This window comes from Chamaea fasciata, unplaced genomic scaffold (assembly GCF_029207755.1).
Source record: "Chamaea fasciata isolate MVZ Bird 193981 ecotype frontalis unplaced genomic scaffold, bChaFas1.0.hap1 SCAF_5, whole genome shotgun sequence".
Classification (NCBI taxonomy): Eukaryota; Metazoa; Chordata; class Aves; order Passeriformes; family Sylviidae; genus Chamaea; species Chamaea fasciata.
In genome coordinates, this window is record NW_027094090.1 from 8,294,878 (window position 1) to 8,315,447 (window position 20,570).

The 20,570-nt window shown below is 41.6% G+C and overlaps 1 protein-coding gene across 2 annotated transcripts in view; it reads left to right on the forward strand.

Moving 5' to 3' along the window:
* Positions 1-17,728, forward strand: part of SEMA3D (semaphorin 3D) — a 132,841-nt gene extending 115,113 nt beyond the window's left edge. The window contains exons 15-19 of one of the 2 annotated variants that reach the window (XM_066182771.1): positions 491-648; positions 2,677-2,741; positions 4,928-5,067; positions 5,179-5,250; positions 14,734-17,728. In XM_066182771.1, the coding sequence (XP_066038868.1) occupies positions 491-648; positions 2,677-2,741; positions 4,928-5,067; positions 5,179-5,250; positions 14,734-15,147 (849 nt within the window). In that variant the 3' untranslated portion in view covers positions 15,148-17,728. The remainder of the gene's footprint in view (positions 1-490; positions 649-2,676; positions 2,742-4,927; positions 5,068-5,178; positions 5,251-14,733) is intronic. The other variant, XM_066182772.1, reaches the window with a different exon arrangement.
* The last annotated feature ends 2,842 nt before the right edge of the window (positions 17,729-20,570 follow it).

Genomic DNA, 20,570 nt, shown 5'->3' on the forward strand with positions numbered 1-20,570 from the left:
CTTGGACCACCCTTGGCTCCACAGGCAATCCACTCACCCTTTGGGGAGAGGATAGTAACATTATCCCCGTCCTACCTCAGGATCAGAACCAGAACATGAATTATTCACACAAGGTCACCCCTAGTTCCCAGATCGTTAACATCATGACTATTCAGCCCCGTGTTTTTAAACACGTTATTAAGCCATTGTTTCCATGGTTTGCTTCTGATCTTTTACTGCAGCACACATCTAAAGGTGTGAGGGTGTTGAGTGCTGGTGTCTTTCCAGGACTCAGTCCCCTTTCCTCTCTGCTGTGTTGCTGGAATGGATGGGCACTGGCCAGTTCACATTGAGCCCTGAGAAACATTTTACACTAAAGGAGAAATTATTCCGTTGTTTTACAAAATCTGGGATAAGGTTAAAAGTCTGCAATGTGGCACTGAAGAAGGGAACTTTTTACACTGGCTACTTGAAGAACACTCCTAATTAATTCGCTTTGCCTGATTTGCAGCAACATTTGTACATCGGTTCCAGGGATGGATTGGTTCAGCTCTCTCTGCACAGATGTCACACGTATGGGAAGGCTTGTGCAGACTGCTGCCTTGCCAGAGACCCATACTGTGCCTGGGATGGAAACTCTTGTTCCAGATATGCCCCCACTTCTAAAAGGTAAGAAAAAAACACACTGGGTTGTAAAAGATCTTGCTGCTTGCAAGAATTTTAGATGTTCCAATTCATAACTTGTTGCCTTTTTACTTAGCATATCATTTGCCTTAAAATGTGATCATACTCTGGCCATGTTTCACATTTCTGCTCAAAGAGCTGTGAAGACAACATAGCTTTGTTTAAGTGTGTGTGACAGTAACTTGGCTACTGCAACTAACATCATAAATCCATCACTTTCCTTTTTTATGCTGAATACTTTAAGGCACAAGATGCTCAGATGGAGGTCCAGGTTGTGGCTGACTCTGCCCAAGAGGCAAGAGCCTCTCTTAAGTTTCTGACTTTTTCGTAGTAGTTAGAAAGCAGAGTTTAACATAGCATCCCAGAGTGGTCAGTGATAAAATATATTTAATCCCCTGACCTAACCCAAGAGTTGTATTTGTGGTCTATCCATGAGAGGGAGACAGAGATTTAAGTACTATGATTTGACCACATTGGCAGCAGTCTTTCCACAGTGAAAGAAGCTTCATCTGAATTTTCTGTACCCACCAGCCAGGACAGCACCTTGGATCTGGATGGAGGGAGAGCACACTGCAGGGTCTAGCAGTGCAATGTCTAAGCTGCTGGATGTGTCTCCTGAAGTTTTTGGCTGATTTAGCTGGAACCAGAGTCCTTCACAGCCTCTTGATTCTGCTTTGGAAAAAAGTCCTCCTGACTGTAATTCTTGCAGTGGGGTTGCAGTTTGAACTCAGGCTCTGGAATGGCACTTTCTACCTTAGGGGTCACAGGGCTGGGTCCTGAGCCATTGAAGTTAATGACTCATAAGTTATCATGTCGTGGTGTCAAGAAACTTTATGTGTTCTCCCTCATAGCCAAAGCAAACTAAGTTCAGAGAAGCATAAATGAAAGGAGAAAAGCAAGTGTTCAGGCTCACTGCAGAGTTAGTGACACGTGAGGCTTGCTGAAGTCTGGGGTGGACTGGAACACGGAGATCAATGGTCCGTGCTTTTTAACAGATGTGCAGTTTGGAGGGAAGGCCAAAAATGTGTGTCTCCAAAACAAAGGATGGGTGACTGGCCCTGAGAATCCTGCAGCGGATCAGTCACTTCAATGTTTTCCTTCTGTGCTGAAGGCTGTGCTTCCAGCATGTCTACAGCTTTTGCTTAGTGGACAGATCAGCCTTGGCTACCTGCTCTCCTTCCAAGGCGTTGCTCTGCACACGGGAGGTCCCGCTGCTGCTGCTGCTTGTGAGGAAAGAACCAGTTCTTTCCTGGGTTTCCAATTCTTCCACTGAAAAGTCAAAAAAGTTTCCATTTTTTTCATAGCTCTTGTGAGATAAATGCAGTCATACACAGAGCAAGAGTTTACTTTCTTTTTAGTGCTATTACACTAAAATGACAGTAATCATGGTGAGTTCATGTAACACATCCAGAGATTGGCGGGAAAGTTAGTAGATCATCTCAGACCATTGCCTTATGTTTTTTCAGTCCACAAAGATGAAAGATAACCAGATTTGTCAATTGTTTGTTAACAAACTAAAATTCATGCTCTTCTTTCTTCATTTTAGTAATTGGTTTATTAGTCAGTATTACCTTGGGCTAATAGTGAGCTTTATTTTGAATATCACCTGTTGAACTTCAGATTTTTTCATGATCTACAACATGAAATGTTTTTAGATATTTGCAACGCAGTCCACCCCACCAGGAGACCCGTGCTCCTAAAGCAAGTTTAGACACTCTTTCTATCGCTGCATTACACACTCTTTATTTTAGGCAGATATTTTTCTCTCACTTTTTTTTCTTCCTCCTCCCAGTGGTTTTCCCAAATCACAGGCTCCTCTCTTGATGTGTACTGTACAAATCTCTCTAAGCCACATGCTGCTTTGAGGGTGAGACTGGTTTTAGTAAATACTGTAATTGTCAGCAGTAGAATGGGAGCAATGCAAGTCTACATCTGCCAAGCTGCTCTGTATTTTGTTGTTGCATTCCAGCAATTATGTCTCAAGTGTTACAAGTTTGCATGCTCTTCCCATAGGCGAGCCAGAAGGCAGGATGTCAAGTATGGAGACCCAGTTGCGCAGTGCTGGGATGTGGAAGACAGTGAGTATTTTTCACCTTTTTTGTTCTTTTGTTGGTTAGGCAACAGATTATGCTGTGAGGGTCTTTATCTCCAAAAACTTGCTGAGCTCAACAGAACAGTTGCCTTTGCCACACTTTATATCCGTTGCCCCTCCCACAGTTAAATTTTCAGAACTGGAGCTGGTAAGGGACAGCCAGCGTGGGATGTCACCCTTATAGGCAACCCTCCCCAGCACTCACACCTGGCAGGGTGATAGGCCCCTGACACCAGAACATCACACATCCCTTAAAGTAGCTAATGGGATGTGCATGGTGTTCCATCCAGAAACAGGGCAGCAAATCCCACAAGGAAGCTTGCAGGGTTGGGTGGGGAACATGCCATCTCTCCTCTGCCACTTGACACAGGCCCCAAGGCTGAGCTGCAGCTGCCAAACCAGCCCCTTCCCCTTCCCCTTCCCACAGCTACTTAAATACTCCTGTTATTAACAAGAGCCTACCCCCTTCTCCCTGCCTGCTTCCCCCTCCCTTTCCCACACCCTCTTTTCAGATGCCAAAGGGTCTGGCTGCTCCTCTGGCATCTGCAGCCCTTCTCTCTCAGCGAGCACTGTCAGTATGAAACCCTGCGGTTACACAGCAATCTCTGTGGCAGCATAAAATAAATGAATAGCATTCAAACCCAAGCGTGGCTTTGTCTGGGGTTTTTCTAGCTGCTTATTAAAGTGAACAATCTAGACAAAACAGTATTGATTGTATCACTATGTTGAGCACTGGCTTTGGGACAAGCCATCCCTTCCCGTTGATCTCCGGTTATTCCGTGCCGCTGAGGTGCTGGGTGCCTGCTGCAGACCGCAGTGGGAGGCAGGGCAGAAATCAGAGCTGCTTGCCACAGGATCAAAGCCTTAAGTCTGTTGCACAGTCTAGAGGGCTCTGACTGTACATGTGTGCTTGCAGACATAGTTAAAAAGCCAGGGTAAGATCTCATTTCCATCAAAGTCAATGACAAAACTCCTGTTCATCCCAAGGGCAAAAATTTCCTTGCTTGCTGCTTGCCATGGCTCTCCAAACACTGATATCTGAGACTGTGCAAAGCTCAAGGTTATAGAAACCCTAGCAGAAGGGCTGGCAGTGTCACATTTTCCTGGAAGGATAAAGAGATACTGGAAGAGTTAGCTTTATTAGACAAATCTACAGTCTCGTAGCACAGGAATTGGTATTAATTCTTTGCCCTGTCACAGTGCCACCAATAGCGGTTTTATCCCCCTGGGAGTGACTCCTGTGTGCTGTAAACCCATGAAGCTGACCTTTGTCACTCCAGGCTCTTGACTTATTTAGATCTTTGTGACAATTAGTGTAGTCCCCAAACTTATTTAAATTCAGTACTCTGCTGTGTGAGGTTCTCTCCCAGAGACTTTGTTGGCTGAATGAAGTTGTTTGGCTCTACCAAAATCTTAGTGGCAAAGGGCAGTAATGCAGAGAGCTTTCTATAGATCTCATACAGGTACTTGTTATATTGAAAGCATGATCCAAAATGGTTTTAATTTTGATGTGGAGCTAACTTTTGATTCAGGAGACACCAGTGCTTTCACCTTCCTTTCTGTTATTCACAGGGCATCAGAAACAACTTCAGTCTCTTGCTAGGATAGATAAGACACAGAAAAGACAGACTAGAAAGAAAAATGACGATGCAGAGATTAGAAATTACTTGCTCAGATTGCAGAAGACCAAGAAAGGATTTCAGATCTCGTCACGGCTCCTTCAGTGTTTGTTCTGAAACATACTACAGAGCACTTCAAATTACACTGAAGGGAGGCAAACTTCAGTTTACTTAAGCCCTGTGACTCCTTTGGGTGAACAAACCAGACCATACAATCTAACTTCAGCAGGTTTAGCTCAGGTTTAGTAGTTGCATTACTTAAAGGAAAAATACATGTCAGATTTTAAATCCCTCATAGGTGGAAGCCCAAACTTCAAAATGGAGCAAGCTCATGATACAGGTTTTATTGACCTCCTTAAAAACCAGTTGCACTGAAGGAAGGTTAGCAGCCACCTCTAAATCCTCATAGTTATAGTTTAAGCTAAAAGTTAAGTTTCCTTTTGCGTTTTTATAATTCACTCGCTCTTCTAGCATCTGTTCTGAATCACACTGTTTTCCCATTGCTTTAAAAAGCAGGTCAGGGTTAATCTCCTGTACCGTGTTTGCTTTGCAGGCAATAGTCATGAAACTGCTGATGAAAAGGTGATTTTTGGCATTGAATTTAATTCAACTTTTCTGGAATGTACTCCTAAGTCTCAGCAAGCCTCTATTAGGTGGTATGTGCAGCGCTCTGGAGAAGAACATCGAGAAGAGGTAAGTTATAATCACCAAGGCAGGTTTCCTCCATAGAGAATTCAGCTGAGCATTGAGGGGCAGGAGTTACTGGGACTAGTCGATGTTTTACTTTTCCCTGCCTCACCTTAGGTATCACACAGCGTTCTGCTGTCACCATTTGGGGCATGCAGTGGGGAAGAGAGAAGCCACTTGCACTGTATCGTAAGCAGATTTTGATATTTATTTTGACTTACCTGCTCATCCTATTAAAAAAAATTAAAAGGGAGATAACATATATCAGTGATAAAAAATGAAAGCTCTTTTGTCTGATAATTACCACATCTGCCTCTGTAGGTAAAAGTATGATCAAAATGTTTCAATAAAATCTCAGTTCTATTTAATGTCTTGATTGCTTTCCCTTCCCATGTTAAGCAGTGTAGCTAAGAATTGTGTGTATGGTTTGCTGCTTCTCTCCATCTCTCCCCAGAGGGGGAATGGTCTGTGTGGTTAAGAGGCTTTTTATTTGCTTTTTTCTTGTTAGTGGAGTCTGAGATTTTTGCTTTAATGGCACTCTGCATTGATGCAGAGAATTCAGGTTAAGGATTGCTCTGTGCATCTGGTGCAGAAAGCAGTGAGATTTGTGATGGTCCTTAATTCCTTTGGGATGCAGCTTTGAGGTCCTCACTCATGGAGAAGCTCTGGAGAAGCCTCCATGTTGCTGCAAACCCCCTGCACAATTTCCTGGTGATTCCTCTTTGAGCTAGTGACAAAGGGGCTCTCCAACATGACTGAAAGGTCAATGTACTGGGACTGCTTTGGACTGGGTTTGTGAGTGAGTTTCAAACCTCAGGAGTTTTCATAGCCTTTCTCTTACATGAGTGATTTTGTGTCTGAGGCCAAGTCCTGCTGTGATGGCAACCATGGCAACAGGGAAGGAGAAGGGAAATTAACTGCTCTTTCAAAGGATCTGGTCCCAGGTGCTAGATATGCTTTTTTGTTAAGTATTCATCCAAGACAAAAAGTAGTTTAATTGACAGGAGCTATCAAACATACAACTGGTCTTCCACTCTCAGTGATAATTCATCCTACAAGACTTCCTGAGTGCAGAGAATGTGCTGATCCTTTCCAAAGGCTGGGGAGATGCAGGCCAGGGCAGGTGTCCATGAGAGAATCACCTCTGGGTGAGATGTGCCTCATGGTAGTCACCCCAAAGTTGCAACCCCAATTATGTCTTGGCCCAGGAAGCCAGAGTTAGGGGATACTTCTGATTTTCTACCAGGTAAGACAAAAACCTACAAGGCTGTGTATTGACTGTAACACTCCAGTACTTTTCATTTATCCTCCCTTCTTTTACCCATGTTTTGGATTGACAAAACTTTTTCCTCTGCTGGGGAAAAAGAAAGCTTAATTAATTTTTATACAGGTGCATTAATATCAGAAGAAAGAGATTATTACTTTGAAATACTACCTGTAACCCCCATTATAGCCCATATGTGGGAGAAAAAAGCCTTCTGATCAGATGTCTAAGTATCCTCTCAGCCACAGGAAGCTGAAGTGCACATCCAGCTGAAATTGTATAGGCATTTAAAGACCTACAGTCATTCTTTTTACTGAAATGGAGTTACCTTTACTCTCCAGTACAGGAGTCTCTGTGCTCACCTTCCCTAAGGTAGCAGTTTGTAAATGCACTCACATATTTGATCAGGGGAACAAGTAAAGTGCTTTCTTAATTCTTACTGTGTGTTTAAGACTAGTTTTAGAGTAAATTCAAGCAGATAGTTAGTAGGTTTCTTACTTGAGGGGAGAGGGGGTGTATGTTCTTGTTTTTCTTGTGTGTGGTTTTCTATTTTTTCTGAATGAGAACTTATGTCAAGTTTTGAGAAGACCTCAGTCAGTTCGAAAATAGTGTATTACAACTATACCATTAACTACAAACTTTGCATCAATGAGCCAGTTCCCTGTGAAGAATGCAATATTTCTATATCATAAAAGATTACACTTTCAAGACTTAAAAGCGTCTTTTGAAGGTCTGCTTTTGAGTCTATCTGTGTCAATTTAAGGAAAAAATATATTATCAGTTGATTTTCTCATAAATCACAGGTTCTGCTAGGCCTCTGAAGGTCGTGGAACCAAGTTCAAGCAGTCTTTCTTCTTTGACTGTAGAACAAACTGCAGGTTGAACCAACTTTCGAGCAAATTTACGGCATGCTAAGGTGTATAGCATAGCCTAAATTAAGGCTATACTCTTTCTTCACATACTTTGTATTTCCAAAAGGTTTGTTGTGGCAGTTTCCTGGCTCCTCCTATTTGTTCTGAGCCAAATGCTACTTACCCAGGCCTGGTGATGTCCAGCACAGCAGGACTGCCCAGCATGCCAAGGATGTGCCCATTGGGAGGGAGTTAGGAAATGTGTGCACATGTGTGGTGGCATTAGAAGCCCCAGCAAGCACACAAAATTCATCTTTGCACATTAACAGCAATGTTTACTGGGTTTGCTCTGTGTAAACAGTCTGACATCTGTTTGCATGAGAAAAGTAAATCTTTCCTAAAAGACTGGATTAACCTCTGAGGCAAATTTAGTAGAAAATTTGAAGGAGAAGTTTGCACAGATTTCCTGCAATACGAATGTTAAAAGTAGGCAAAGAGCTTTTTGCCACATGTGCCTAAAGCCACAGCAGTGTCTCTGTGATCTAGTTTTGGTAAAAATCAGCTCTTGGGGTGATTTGGGGTTTTTTTTTTGGTTGGGGTTTCAGAGGGATTTTTGTGGGTTTTTTTTGGTTTGGTTTGGTTTGGTTTGGTTTTTTTTTTTTTTTTTTTTTTTCAGTGTGGTGATAAAAGCCTATAGAAATGCATGTGCACACATTGCTGATTAGAGGATCAGGTCACTTAAAGACAGTGTATAGATGTAAGTTTTATTTGAAGCTTGCTGCAATTTCTAGTATTTTGACCCAGCTTAGTTTCAAAATCCTAAGAAACTGAACTCCCGAACAAACTCAGTTTTCATATATTACATTAGTAGATATCATTTTTAGAAGAAACAAAAAATGAAGCTTTTTGTGTACTTTTTAAGACAACTATATTCATGTAGACATTACATGTTTTCAAATGCATGAAGTTAAATTCTTAATTCTATTTATGGATCCCTAAATGATTGACTAGATCTGTAGAGATGCTGAACAATCATTCCTCCTATTTGATAGAATAAGGGGTGAAATGGTTAAAAATGTTAGTCCCTTGATAATTTGCAGACCCAGAAATCGATGTTACCAGGTCTTCTAACTTGACATACAAGTGAAAATGAGTTCATCAGTATGAAAACCTGATTGGACACCTTCCTAAAAAATCCAAAGATCAGAGTAATTGACTTCCTTTTCAAAGTACTTCAATTTGACAAAAATACCGTATGTGATAGAAACAGCGTAGTCATATTTAATGTATAGCTTGATCTTTGCTCAACCAATGCATTACCATAACTTTTCCCATTACAATTATATTTTCTGCTCTCTCTGTCTCCCTTCCTGCAGCAGATTTCTCAAATAACACTGTGCATTCTTTTAGTGCGTGTCTTAGCAGTGTAACTTATTGTGATGACGATACCATGCTTTGCAAATGACTCCATGCACCTGGAACTTAGGTTACGGACTTTTAGTTCCAGGGGTGGAACTGTAATGTCTCAGCAAGTCTTTAAACTTGGCTTTACGAAGAGATGGCTTTGCACTGTCCCAGACATGCACTGCAGCTTCCTGAGGGAAGGGAAAGGGCAAAATCCAGACTAGATGGGAAGCATTTGGCCCAGCAGGATGTCCCCGACATTTCACCCTTAAGGTCATGGTTCAGAATGTGATTTCCAGGCAGAGCAACCTGTGGGGAGGGACAGGATCTCCTGTGGTACAGAAGCTGTCACCAGGTCATTTTGCTGCCAGTGGGAGTACATTTCCCTGTAGTTTAGGTCTGGTTTAAGGTCAGGAGTCAAATATCTAGTGCTTTTGTGGTTAGTGTTGCTCACGCAATTGATCATGTTTGTTCCTGTGCATGCAGCGTTAGTCACTGGGATGATGGAGAGTGTTTCAGTGCCTGGAGTTCATAAAAAACTCTGGGGACGTCATCTGTTCATACTGTCTTAAACTGTTGAAGCTCTTTGAAGCTTTAACCAGATACTAGTGATTTCTCAAAAAAGTGCTGTGTTTTTTTATGTATGTAATAAGTGTAAGACTGCAAAAAGCAAATATGTGGGTCCCTACAAAGGCATTAGTTTTAGTGCCTCGTGGCTGTGAAAAGCATCAGCCCCTCTGCTTTAGGTGCACTTCACCCTGAGTCTCCTGTGGTTCCTGATCTGCCAAGCTGCCACCTCAGCAGCAGGGGATAGAACAAACCATATGGTCTAAAGTGACAGAATAGGTGCAGATCACTTCTAACTTTCTTCTTTCTGCTCTGCTCATACCTGGTGGTGAAAATAAATCCAGGAAAATGCATGGGAGCATTCCAATTTCTCCTTCAGCATTTCTCACCCTTTCCACATTTCTACCCAAAGCCCAGACTGTGTTTTCCTGATGGACCAAACTTAAGGACCATCTGATACTTTGGTATCAATACCAAGATACAAGAGCTGGATTCCCTTTTGGGCAGGACAGTTTTCAAGGCACAACACTGTGACCTAGCTCCCCCATCAGAGCAGGGAGATGTTGTTTCATTCCATATTTTAGGCATATTTTTCAGTTTATCCAAGACAAAAGTTTCCATATCTCTTTACATCTGGAGGTTTTTGCGTCATGATGGCAACTTCCTGTGTTACAAACATCTGGTCTAGCAGAATCTAAGTAAAAAGGCCACAGATTCAGTGCCAGCCCTGAAATTTAAGAATTGGGTGATGTCTGAGTAAGGCAGAGGACACACAGCAAGGACTGAATTTCCAGTAGTACCTTCTGTCAGGGGAGTGTAATCCAGTGTTTGAATCTTTAGGTCAATGAGAAAGAAGGTCAAGAGAGTAAGGAAAAAGAAAAAAAAAAAGAATAATTCTGCAGCCTTCGGACTACTTATAGTTCACACGCCTTCATTCTTTTATTTTATTATATAACTTATTGCCCTTTTTTTTTCTAATGCCTTCAGTGTCTAAAGTAAAACTAATATTTTTGACAATTTCATGGGGAAAGAAGAGAAGTAATCTAAACTGAGTGACATTTCTAATTTGATTTGGATATATTGGAGGAGTGATAGGAATGGAGGAGTTTAAAGTTTAGTCTCAGAGTAAGAAGTTCACTTCACCTTGAAACTAATGGGAATCATGCATTTCCATAATGGCTTTGTACCAGCAATGCAACATGTTCTTCATTTTTCTGAGGCTGTTGGTAAATAAAAAAAAGATGTTTAAAAAAATTAACTCTACAGCTGTGTTGTAGCTAAACTATTATTTTCCCATACAAGAGAAACAATCATGTATAACAATAATGTCAGAAAGACCCTAGAGTGATCTTTATTTCCAGTCAAATGATGAGAATGAAAAAGAGAACAATAGAAGAATAAAGATGAATGTGAATTCTCTGCAAATGTTCTTCATTTTCCTTTCTCCCTCTCTCAATTTGTTCAGGGGTTGCAGCTAACCCATGATTATTCCAGCCTTACCTCTAGCATTTTTTCACATGTTGATTAATGAGGAAAGGCAGGCTTTGAAGCCACTTTCTTCTCCCAGACAGGTGCAGTGTTTTAACTGTGAAAGAGTTGACATGTGAATTATTTGTAAAGAGGGAGCTATCTAAACACGTCATTAGCAAAGGATAAAAAGCATTGACCTAACCTGGCCACAGCACTTTCAAATCCTGTTCTCCAGCTTACTGATTGTTTAAAGATTTGCCATCTTTATTGGTAATACTTTTTTTTCCCCCCATTGTTAAATTCAGGTTGTGAAAGTCAAGTGTTAAATTTGCATGGGGATCTTTTCCCTTTGTCATACATTGCCAGTATCTATGGCATGTGCTGTAATTCAGGTAATGTAATTTTTGGAAAGCTTATGTGCTTCTCATGAAGGATGAAAGTAAAATTTGTTGATACAATCTCGTCAAAAATCTGCTCCCACTTCACTCAGAAGAGAAAGCTATTGGTAATCAATTGCATCATTTTTTGTGATGTTTGTTTCCTGTGGAACAAAACTATGTCTCTCGTGTTAAAGTTTTATTGTATGCTCAAATTTAAGGACATGTCAGAAAACTTTTATGAATTTAAAATTTTGTACTTGTGAATTGTTAAATCCTGTTTAGAAATATTTTAGAAGAGTTACTGATTTTGACATGGTGGGGGGTGAAACATTGAATCTACAGTTGAACAAAACAAAATTTCTTTTATCTAAGTAGTCTTTTCACTTTCCTCAAAATTTAATAAAATACATTTTATGTCTATAGGTCAGGAACCAAAGACCACACTAAACATTCAAGTGAAAGGTTAAAGATGTACTACCAAGTAATGAAATGCCAGGTGTTTATGAAACTCCAGAGCCCTGTGGGGAGGAAAGCAGAGAGGAAAGACAGGAGGAGTTCTGAACCTATGGGTAAAACAACATAAACAGGATACCAAGAAGAGAACTGAGGGGGGAACGCAGTAATGAAGTGTTGCTCAATAGGTGTGAAATCGGAGCTATAATTTTATCCTGCCAGAGCATAAGAAAGGAATGAACAATGAAGGCACAGAGTAGGACGTGACAGTCACCCTAAATCAATGTCCAAGGTTAACACAGGACACTGTGTAGGAGCACTGCCTCATTAAAAATAGGAGTCACGATGGGCTGAGGTTAAGGGACATAACCAATTTAGACTTCTACCTTTCTCTGCAGTGTCCCAAGTGGGGGGGGGCAGCTCCATCAGTTAACACATTTATGACTAAAAAGTGATGGCTGTTACACAAATGGCAAATAGTTATGAGTAGCAGGGTGCTGGACTTGGGGGTCCAACGATCTTTTCAAGTCTGATTCTGCCATTATTCTGCCTTTCTTTCACTGAAAAGTGGCAAAGCCCTAGAGAGGACACTTTGGACTGGCACCCAGCCAGCCAGAAGAGCCAGCTGGAGCCCTTCCAAATGTGGGAGGTGCACAGCTGTCAAGACGCTCTAGACTACAATACTGGCAGAGCCACCGGCAGGCAGATGCTACTGCTGTGATTGCATCAAGCCCCAAGCTCAAAGACATCAGTCCTGTTTTCACTCAGACCATGTGGGAACTTGGTCTTTGCACAGTGCCTTATGAAACCCAAATGTCTGGAAGTTAGCTGCTGCTTCTTCCCATGCTTTTCCCTCTGTTTCACAAACTTGGATCTTCATGTTGACATGAAGCCTGGGCAGAAGAAAGGGATTTCCTTGTCGTGTTGCAAAAGCCAGGCCTCCACCCACTTCCACCTGGCCCCTGCTCCTGCTACTCTCTATGGAGCACAGCACCATAAGGAAACACCTGTCCTAGACATATTTCTGCCTACAGCTCCTTATTTGTGGATTCTTTTGTACATTTTATGCTCCTGTTTTTACTGTAAAAAAGGAGCATCTACTTGGAGTGAAATGTCACTAGCTGATCCAATTGAGGACTAGTGCCCTGGGCTGTGGGTTCTGCAAAAGAGGAACGGCCTTTTCTAGTTTGTCACCCTGTTATCTTCTGTGCACGTGCTTGTGGCTTGACCATAGTATCTCTGGTTTAAACTCGGTGTGGTAAATCAGAAGTAGCTTGTACTCATGTAGCACCTGTTGTCAGGACAATCGATTTTCCAGGAATTTCCTGAAATTTGTATCATTTCACCCTCTGGGTACTGAGTAGACATGCTTATATACAGTTTACAAACAATGAAACCAAAGCTTCCAGCACCAACAACTGGTACTTGGCCAGAAAAACAGGCAACCAGTGCTACAATCTGACCTGCTTTTGTAACAGTTGATTTCTTGTGTCTGCTGCTCTTGTGTCAGTGGTAGTACACAGGCCTATATACATCCATCCATACAACTTGCCTACATACCTATCTAATCCATATGTTACTGAAGACTGTTACAGCTAAAGCAGTGGGAAACAAAAGTCTCTGTCTCTGGTTGTATTATATTTATGTGTATTGTTTTTTCTGGTGATCTCAATATGGTCTTTCAAACTTTTTTTAATGATTTCAAAGTCATTGTCATAGAAACTTAGAAAAGGGTAAAGCTAAAAGCCCTGGAAGGTCATCTCATCCATCTCCTTGCTCCAAGAGACTCTATTAGGATAAAGTACTAGTGAGTTAGAATCACAACAGATGGAGAATCATATGTATGTATAAATTTTTTCCCATGGAGTAGCAGAGAGAATCGTGTGCAGATTTTTTACATAAAGAAACAGTGTGTAGCTTACCCACTGTGAATAAATCTAATTTAGTCATCTTTATGCCTCCCTGATCTTCATCCTCTGAAGTTTGCTGGAGGGTCAGATGAGCACGCTGGGAAATTTTGCAGATTCTGTGTTTGTTCTTTCTGCCCCCCGACTCCCCCTTCTCAAATCCACTACCCAGCCTTGCGCTGAAGGTTTCCCCCTTGGCAGTGATGCCACCAGCAGAGCCGAGGCTGCCTCCAACAGCCATCCAGGTCTGTGGGTGCCGGCCGTGCTGCAGCCTCTGTGTGGCAGCAGAACACAGCACGCCCGGGAGGGAACAGCTTGGGACAAACCAGCGTCATTTTCAAAGGAAATGCTGGTGTTAGATGTCAGGAGTTAGGGCTGTGCTTTCTACTTCCACCTCTGCTACTAATCTTCATATGGTCTTTGGGAAATCACTTACCTTCTGTGTTTCCCAGATGAAAAAATACTTAGGTGCCCAGTGTCCCATCCTTTTTTTTGTTTGTTTGTTTGGTTTTGGTTTGGGTTTTTTTTGAGGGAGGGACGCTATTTTTTGGTTTAGGTTATTTTAGAAGTAAATTTCAGATTACCAGATACGTAACTTACCTGACAGTGTTACTAGTCTAAGATACACTTTACTTTTAACATGTGAAACTCTGCATTTTTTAAAATATCTCTATTCATAAATGAAATTACACCTCCATGCTGTCAGACTTCAGCTCTCACTTCCAATCCTATTATTTTGTTTGGTGTTTTGGGTTCTTTTTTATTCTTATTTTTCTCTCAGTTATTCTCCACAGATCTTAGCAATAAAAGAGCAGTACTTTGTTGTATCCATCCAGCCTTATTGCCTGCTTTTAATCACATCTCAGTGAGTCAAAGCCAGGATCAACTTCCTTTTGTAAAACTTGGTTGAAGGAGATCAGAAACACAGCATTTCACTGTAAAAATCAGTAGTAGTATTCATATTCATTGTAACAGGGCCTCAGAACTGCAGATATGCACAAGCCTTCTGGTATTTTGGGTGCATTACAGATACCTCAAAAAAAGCAGTTAAAAAATGAATGGGATTTATGGCAGTAAATAGCTCCCCTTCCTTGGAGAATGCAGCCTCACTCACTGCACTGTGGTGTGGTGAGTGTTGCTGTCTGTCCTGTCAGCTGTACAGCATGTGTCTTTTGCTACTGCATGCTGAGTGTCCGTGATCCAGATGTTGCAGACTCAGGCCTTGAAGGAGCTGCTGGTATCTGTCCCAGCTGCACCGTGGGGATGGGACATGCCATGTGCCAGCCAGGCCTTGTCTCCACCTCAGCACAGCACTGACACACATCTCATTTTGACAATGAGCCTCACCGGTGTTCTTTTCTTGTCCAACCCCACAGCTGAAGGCTGATGAAAGGATCATTAAAACGGAGCATGGGCTGCTGATCCGCAGCTTGCAGAGGAGGGACGCGGGAGCCTATTTTTGCAAAGCCCAGGAGCACACCTTCATCCACACCATCGCCAAGCTGAATTTAAATGTCATTGAGAACGGACAGATGGAAAGCACTCAGAAAACTGAGGACGAGGAGGGCCGGGTGAGGGATTTGCTGACGGAGTCCCGGCTGAGGTACAAGGACTACATCCAGCTCGTCAGCAGCCCCAGCTTTAGCCTGGATGAGTACTGTGAACAGATGTGGCACCGCGAGAAGCGGCGGCAACGGAACAAAGGTGGTGCCAAATGGAAGCATGTGCAGGAGATGAAAAAGAAGCGAAACCGAAGGCACCATGAGCCAGCCAGGCCACCGTCGACGTAGTTTGTAAATGCTATTTAAAGAAAAGACATTTTCCATAAAAAAAAAAAAAAAATACTGTGTTCTGGTTTTGTGCATCTTGCCTATGAATTAGTATTGCTTCTTCTTGAAATCAGAAAACTTACCATCACTATTAATCTGTGTGAAAATGTACAGTGGGATTCAATGCCAAATGAGATGTTCCTTATTGGAGTGCCACAAACCAGGCAATACTTTCAAATGCATTCATTAAAAAAGAAAAAGTGTACACTTTTAGCTAATTTCTGGGTAGCCTTAGACTGTCTGAGCTGTGTTCTTTATTTCCTGCATACTTTTCACATAGGATTTAGTGTTTGTGTTCCTGTATTAACATTTGCTGCCACATTCCACCCCAGAGGTGGCTACATTTCAGGGGAAGGCAGATGTACTTCCAGTTCTTTGGCATCTTTCTGAATAAGAAGCATGATAGAAATGCGTGACAGATCTGCAAAAATACCCACTAATTTACCCACCGGGCCTGTCTACAGGCACATGGGTGGGTTTTGCTAGCACCGAGAGGCACAGCAAAAAATCAAATTAAGTTTTGGCTTAGGGACAGCATTCATTCTCCCCATAAAAAAGAGAAAGCATAATCATAGTTTAAGAGAGGGGAATTATCGAGCGTTACTCGTTAGTGTTTGAGTAGCCACCAGTTTTCCGTCCATCTGCTGAAATGAAATGTTGACTCTAATTGAAATTGCCACCGAGATGCTTGGGAGTAAATTTCCTAAGTGGTCCATGGGAGGTATGTGCACAAATCCTATTAACAAATAATGGGACTCCTGCCTGCACCTCTTCTGTGTCTCTAAAGGTTTGACTCGGACTGTTTATCTGGCCCTTTGTTTGCTTTGTTTTATGCAGAGGAAAAGAAAATTAAAAGACAACAACAAGGCTAAAATGAAAGACGATGAGGGAAATATGTAGTGGCTGAGACCAGTGCTCTTGACACAGAGCTGACATTCCTCAGATGTGTGTATTCTTTGGGATTTTTTCTCAAAGGTCTTATGTATTTTTAAGTTGAAAATTTTCATTGTTGGTATTAATACTGTTATTATAATTAAATAAGAGATGTCCACATGTAAATAAAACTTGTAAGTTAGAAATTTGCTGTATACCATAATTTCATTTGTAAAGTATTCCTTGTTCCTTGGTTTATATTTTGGGTTTAATAATGTAAATTTTTACACGTAAGCAAGAAATACTGGCCTCATCCTTGTCTGTTTTATATCAATATTATTCAATTGTTTTTATTCCTGATATGCAGCAACAAACACAAGCTCAAAATCAGGTCTGCTGTCTTCTCTCGTGAGTCACAGCCCCCCTCTCCTCTCTTCCATCTAACCTCCCTCCGTTTTGACTTTCACGCCTTTTTGAGTGTGAAATGACAAATTAGCCACTTCCTCACATGGAAGACAGCTTTGATGGATACCAAAATGACAGACTTTACTTGTTTCTCATGCATTCTACAGATCTTGAGAGCAAAGTCTGTGGGAAACCCGTGCAATTGATGTACACCTCGTTAAGGGACCAAAACTGTTGGCTCTGAAGCCCTTGCCCATGCTGATGTTTGTGTGCGCATTCAGTCTAAAATTGTGAAGGTCCAATTTGCATCGTTGTTCATTTCCTCTCTGTTGAAAGTCGGATATGGCAAAGTGTTTGTCAGATTTCAGAAAGGAATCTCAGCTTACCCACATTTCTTGTAAAACCCGAAAGCTGCGTTTGCATGTGTTGTACAAAAGCCAGCGATACCATATGTCATTAATTTTAGATGCTTTTTTAATAGGAGATGTATGAGTTAATTAGGAGATATTAGATAGCATGCGTACAATGCTTTGATAGTGTAAAGCACTGAGTGCTAAATATTATAAAACACATCTGTGGGGAGGAGGGAATTTCTCAGCACAGGACCTTTAATCAGCAGAAAGACTGATGCTGAAGATACTAACCAGTCATACAGAACTTTGAGAACATGCAGAGAACTTTTTGGCATTTTTGCTGCGAAATAATGTAGACCAGGCATTTCACAAGAGGCTCATCAATTTGGGTACCTTGATTTTAAGACCAATTAAGACTACTTAGGGAAGGTATGGGGGGTATTAAACTACTAAATATAAAGTGCAGGGATACTTAATATTCCTGGCTGGAAGATTGTGCTGTCACCATACAGAACCTGCCTAGTTATTCCTTATTAGATTTTTATCAGTCCACAAAGTCCCATTTGTCCTGCTTGGGTATTAAGGAAATGAGTGGAACCACACTAAGGCTATGGAATGGCAGGTGGCCTGGATTCCCAGGCAATGGCATAGGATCCACTCTTCTCATCAGTGGTGATATGGTACTTCAATTTGCCTACTTCATAAAAAAGCAAAGCTGGGTCTTTTTTCTTGCTTTTTCTCCTCCATGAAAACTAAATCATCTGACTTACATTTGGGTATGATTGGGGGTTTGTATTCTACAAGTGAGCTCCCCCCCCACAACTGACTTTAGTAGAATTCTGGGATAAGGGTCTCAGTACTGGGAACATTAGTTTTAAATGGTTGAATTAAAATGTTACTGCTCTTAAAAACTACTTTCATTTCTTTTATTTCAAATGTTCTTGCAATGAGATTCTTCTTAAAGAAATGACCTCATCAGTCTGGGGTACAGTGGTAGCATAAAACCCCAAGTGAGATATAAGACCTCTTCCATCATGGGAAATAAATTCAATATCCTCCAAACCAGTGTGTTGCATTGGGTTCATGCCACCCCAGGGAACATATTTAATAATCCCACATAGATAACATTCTGTGGTTTGATACACTAGGTAAAATGAATGCTGTAGCTGGCCGGGGTAGCACATCTCATACGGTGCAGGTAATACACATACAAGGAAACCAGAAGACCTTGGAGACGAAGGAATGAGAGGGATAGACTGAGACAGGGTTTTGTTAGACAGGACTCAGCAATGCAAACCCAGGAACAGGAACTAGAGGAACAGTGGGCCTTTTCCACAATCCGCAGTCCCAGAAGGAGGTTCAGAAGATGAGCTAGACCAGAAACCGTAACAGAGGAGTATCCTCCACTTTTCAAAGAAGTTTCATCTTTTCTGTTATTTAGAGGCTCAACTTGAAGTCTGGTTAAATTTCAGTTCGATGACCTGGGGGTCAGCTGGGCTGCTGTGAGCTGTACTATGAGCCACAACAGGCCCATAGTTAAAATGAAATTGAACCCTGCCTCTTTCAAGAGCACCATAAAAGTTTAAATTGAATGAATTCTTGGTGCCGAGTGGGAAGAAAGTTGCCTCCACATTAATAGCTGTTGCTTTGAAACAGATCCCTCAGTGCATTGATCCAAATGTCATGAGGTTCACCAAGGCCAAGTGCCAGGCCCTGCGCTTTGGCCACAAAAAAACCCTGTGCAGTGCTCCACGTGGTAGAGGAGTTGGAAAATGGCCCAGTGGAAAAGGACCTGGGCGTGCTGGTCACTGTGGCTGAACATGAAGCCAGCATGTCCCCAGGTGGCCAAGGAGGCCAATGGCACCAGGCTTGGATCAGGAGTAGTGTGTCCACCAGGAGCAGGGAGGTCATTCTTCCCCTGTACTCGGCACTGGTGAGGCCACACCTCGAATGTTGTGTCCACTTCTGGCCCCCCCAGTTTGAAAGGGACAAGGAGATACTGGAGTGTGTCCAGCAAAGAGTAAGGCTTGTGGAATGACTAGAGAACATCTTTCTTTGCTGGGGAATGAATGAGGGAGCTGGGAGTGTTTAGTCTTGAGGAGACTCATGGGGACCTCATCACTCTCCACAGCTCATGAAAGGAGGGTGTGGTGAGGTGTGGGCCAGCCTTTTCTGCTGTGCCTGCAGTGAGAGGATGAGAGGAAATGGCCTTAAGCTGAGACAGGGGCGATTCAAATTATATATTAGAAAAAACATTTTTTCTGCCTGGGTGGTCACACGTTGGAATGGGCTTCCTAGAGCCGTGGTGGAGTCACCATCCCTGGAGGTGTTTAAGAGGCACCTGGATCTGGCCCTGGGTGTGTGGCTTAGTGGTTCAAGGGTTACAGGGTGCTGGGCTGACAGCTGAACTAAATAGTCTGAAAGGTCTCTGCCAATTTTATGGTTCTATGATTCCAATCTTTGCTTCTATGTTATATATTTATTTGAATATACATTCAGCAGGGATTTCAGTTATTAATACATTATCTTTTTGTTCAACAAAACCTTTCTATTGACCGTACTTCAGCAACAGGTCAGTGCTCGACCAGACCAAAGTGGTTTCACACAGATTCTTAGAATAACCAACACAATGTGGGCTGTATTGTAAAAATGCTGAAAACTGATATAAGCTTTAAAGCCCAACAGGGCTCTAAACTTTGCAGCAGTCTTGCAGTCAGTTAAAATAAAACAGAAAATGGGATTAGCAGAAAAAGGAATAAAGTATTAACACTTACTCTGATAAACTGGTTTTGTTACTGGAAACCATTCCAACAACAGGTGTGAATGTGTGTTCATGCCATAAGCAAATACTTTCCCCTCTAAGCAGTTAAGCTGCTTGAGGTATCTAAGAACATGAGTGTTTTCCAGTTCACATGTAGATTTTGTCCCCAGTTCTTATGTCATTCATAATGAAGTAATTAGGCTAAATGCAACAGATAACCCCTAGTTCACAGACTTTTGAGATCAGAAGATCCCTACAGTTCAAATGGAATGAACTTCTTATTCAAACTATTACGGGTATTGATCTTCATTTAACATTTCAGATAATGAATAATTGTTTGTTATCATTACTCGTGGATCATGTAATCAGACTGTGTCCCATAATAATGTCTCAATATTTAATAACAGCTAATGGAAATTGAGTTTGCTGACATTGTTTCATACGAGCATATGAGTACAGGAGTGCATATACAAATACCTTATTTTCTATTTATTTTGTAACAGAGGTTAATTTGCAAAAAGCAAATGTGATTTCAAGAGTCAAGGTTCATCTCAGCCTCCATTGACAACAGAGATTAAAATCTTTCAGGAACTGAACTGAAGCCCAAGTACTCTATAATCTATAGTCTGGTACTCAAATCCCAAATCTAAGTGTTGCTCTGTGGAGTATATTGGCCTGGTTCTTTTTGCACACAGTTATAGATGAGACATGGAGGTCTAAGGAATTACATCTACATGAATGGAAAATTAAGCCCACATGTCTTTCTAATATATTCTGTTACATTTTATACACTTTAAATGGTCTCTCTTGCAATATTTTACCATAGTGTTGCTAATGTTACCCTGAACTAGGCTGCTGTCATTAGCTGGAGTGTGACATTCTTTGCAGTTGTAATCCAGATTTCAAGCTTTGTAAAGTTCATTACAGTAGAAAAAATGAAGTCATGTGAAAAAAGTTTAATTATTAACTCTACAAAACAGATTTATAAGATT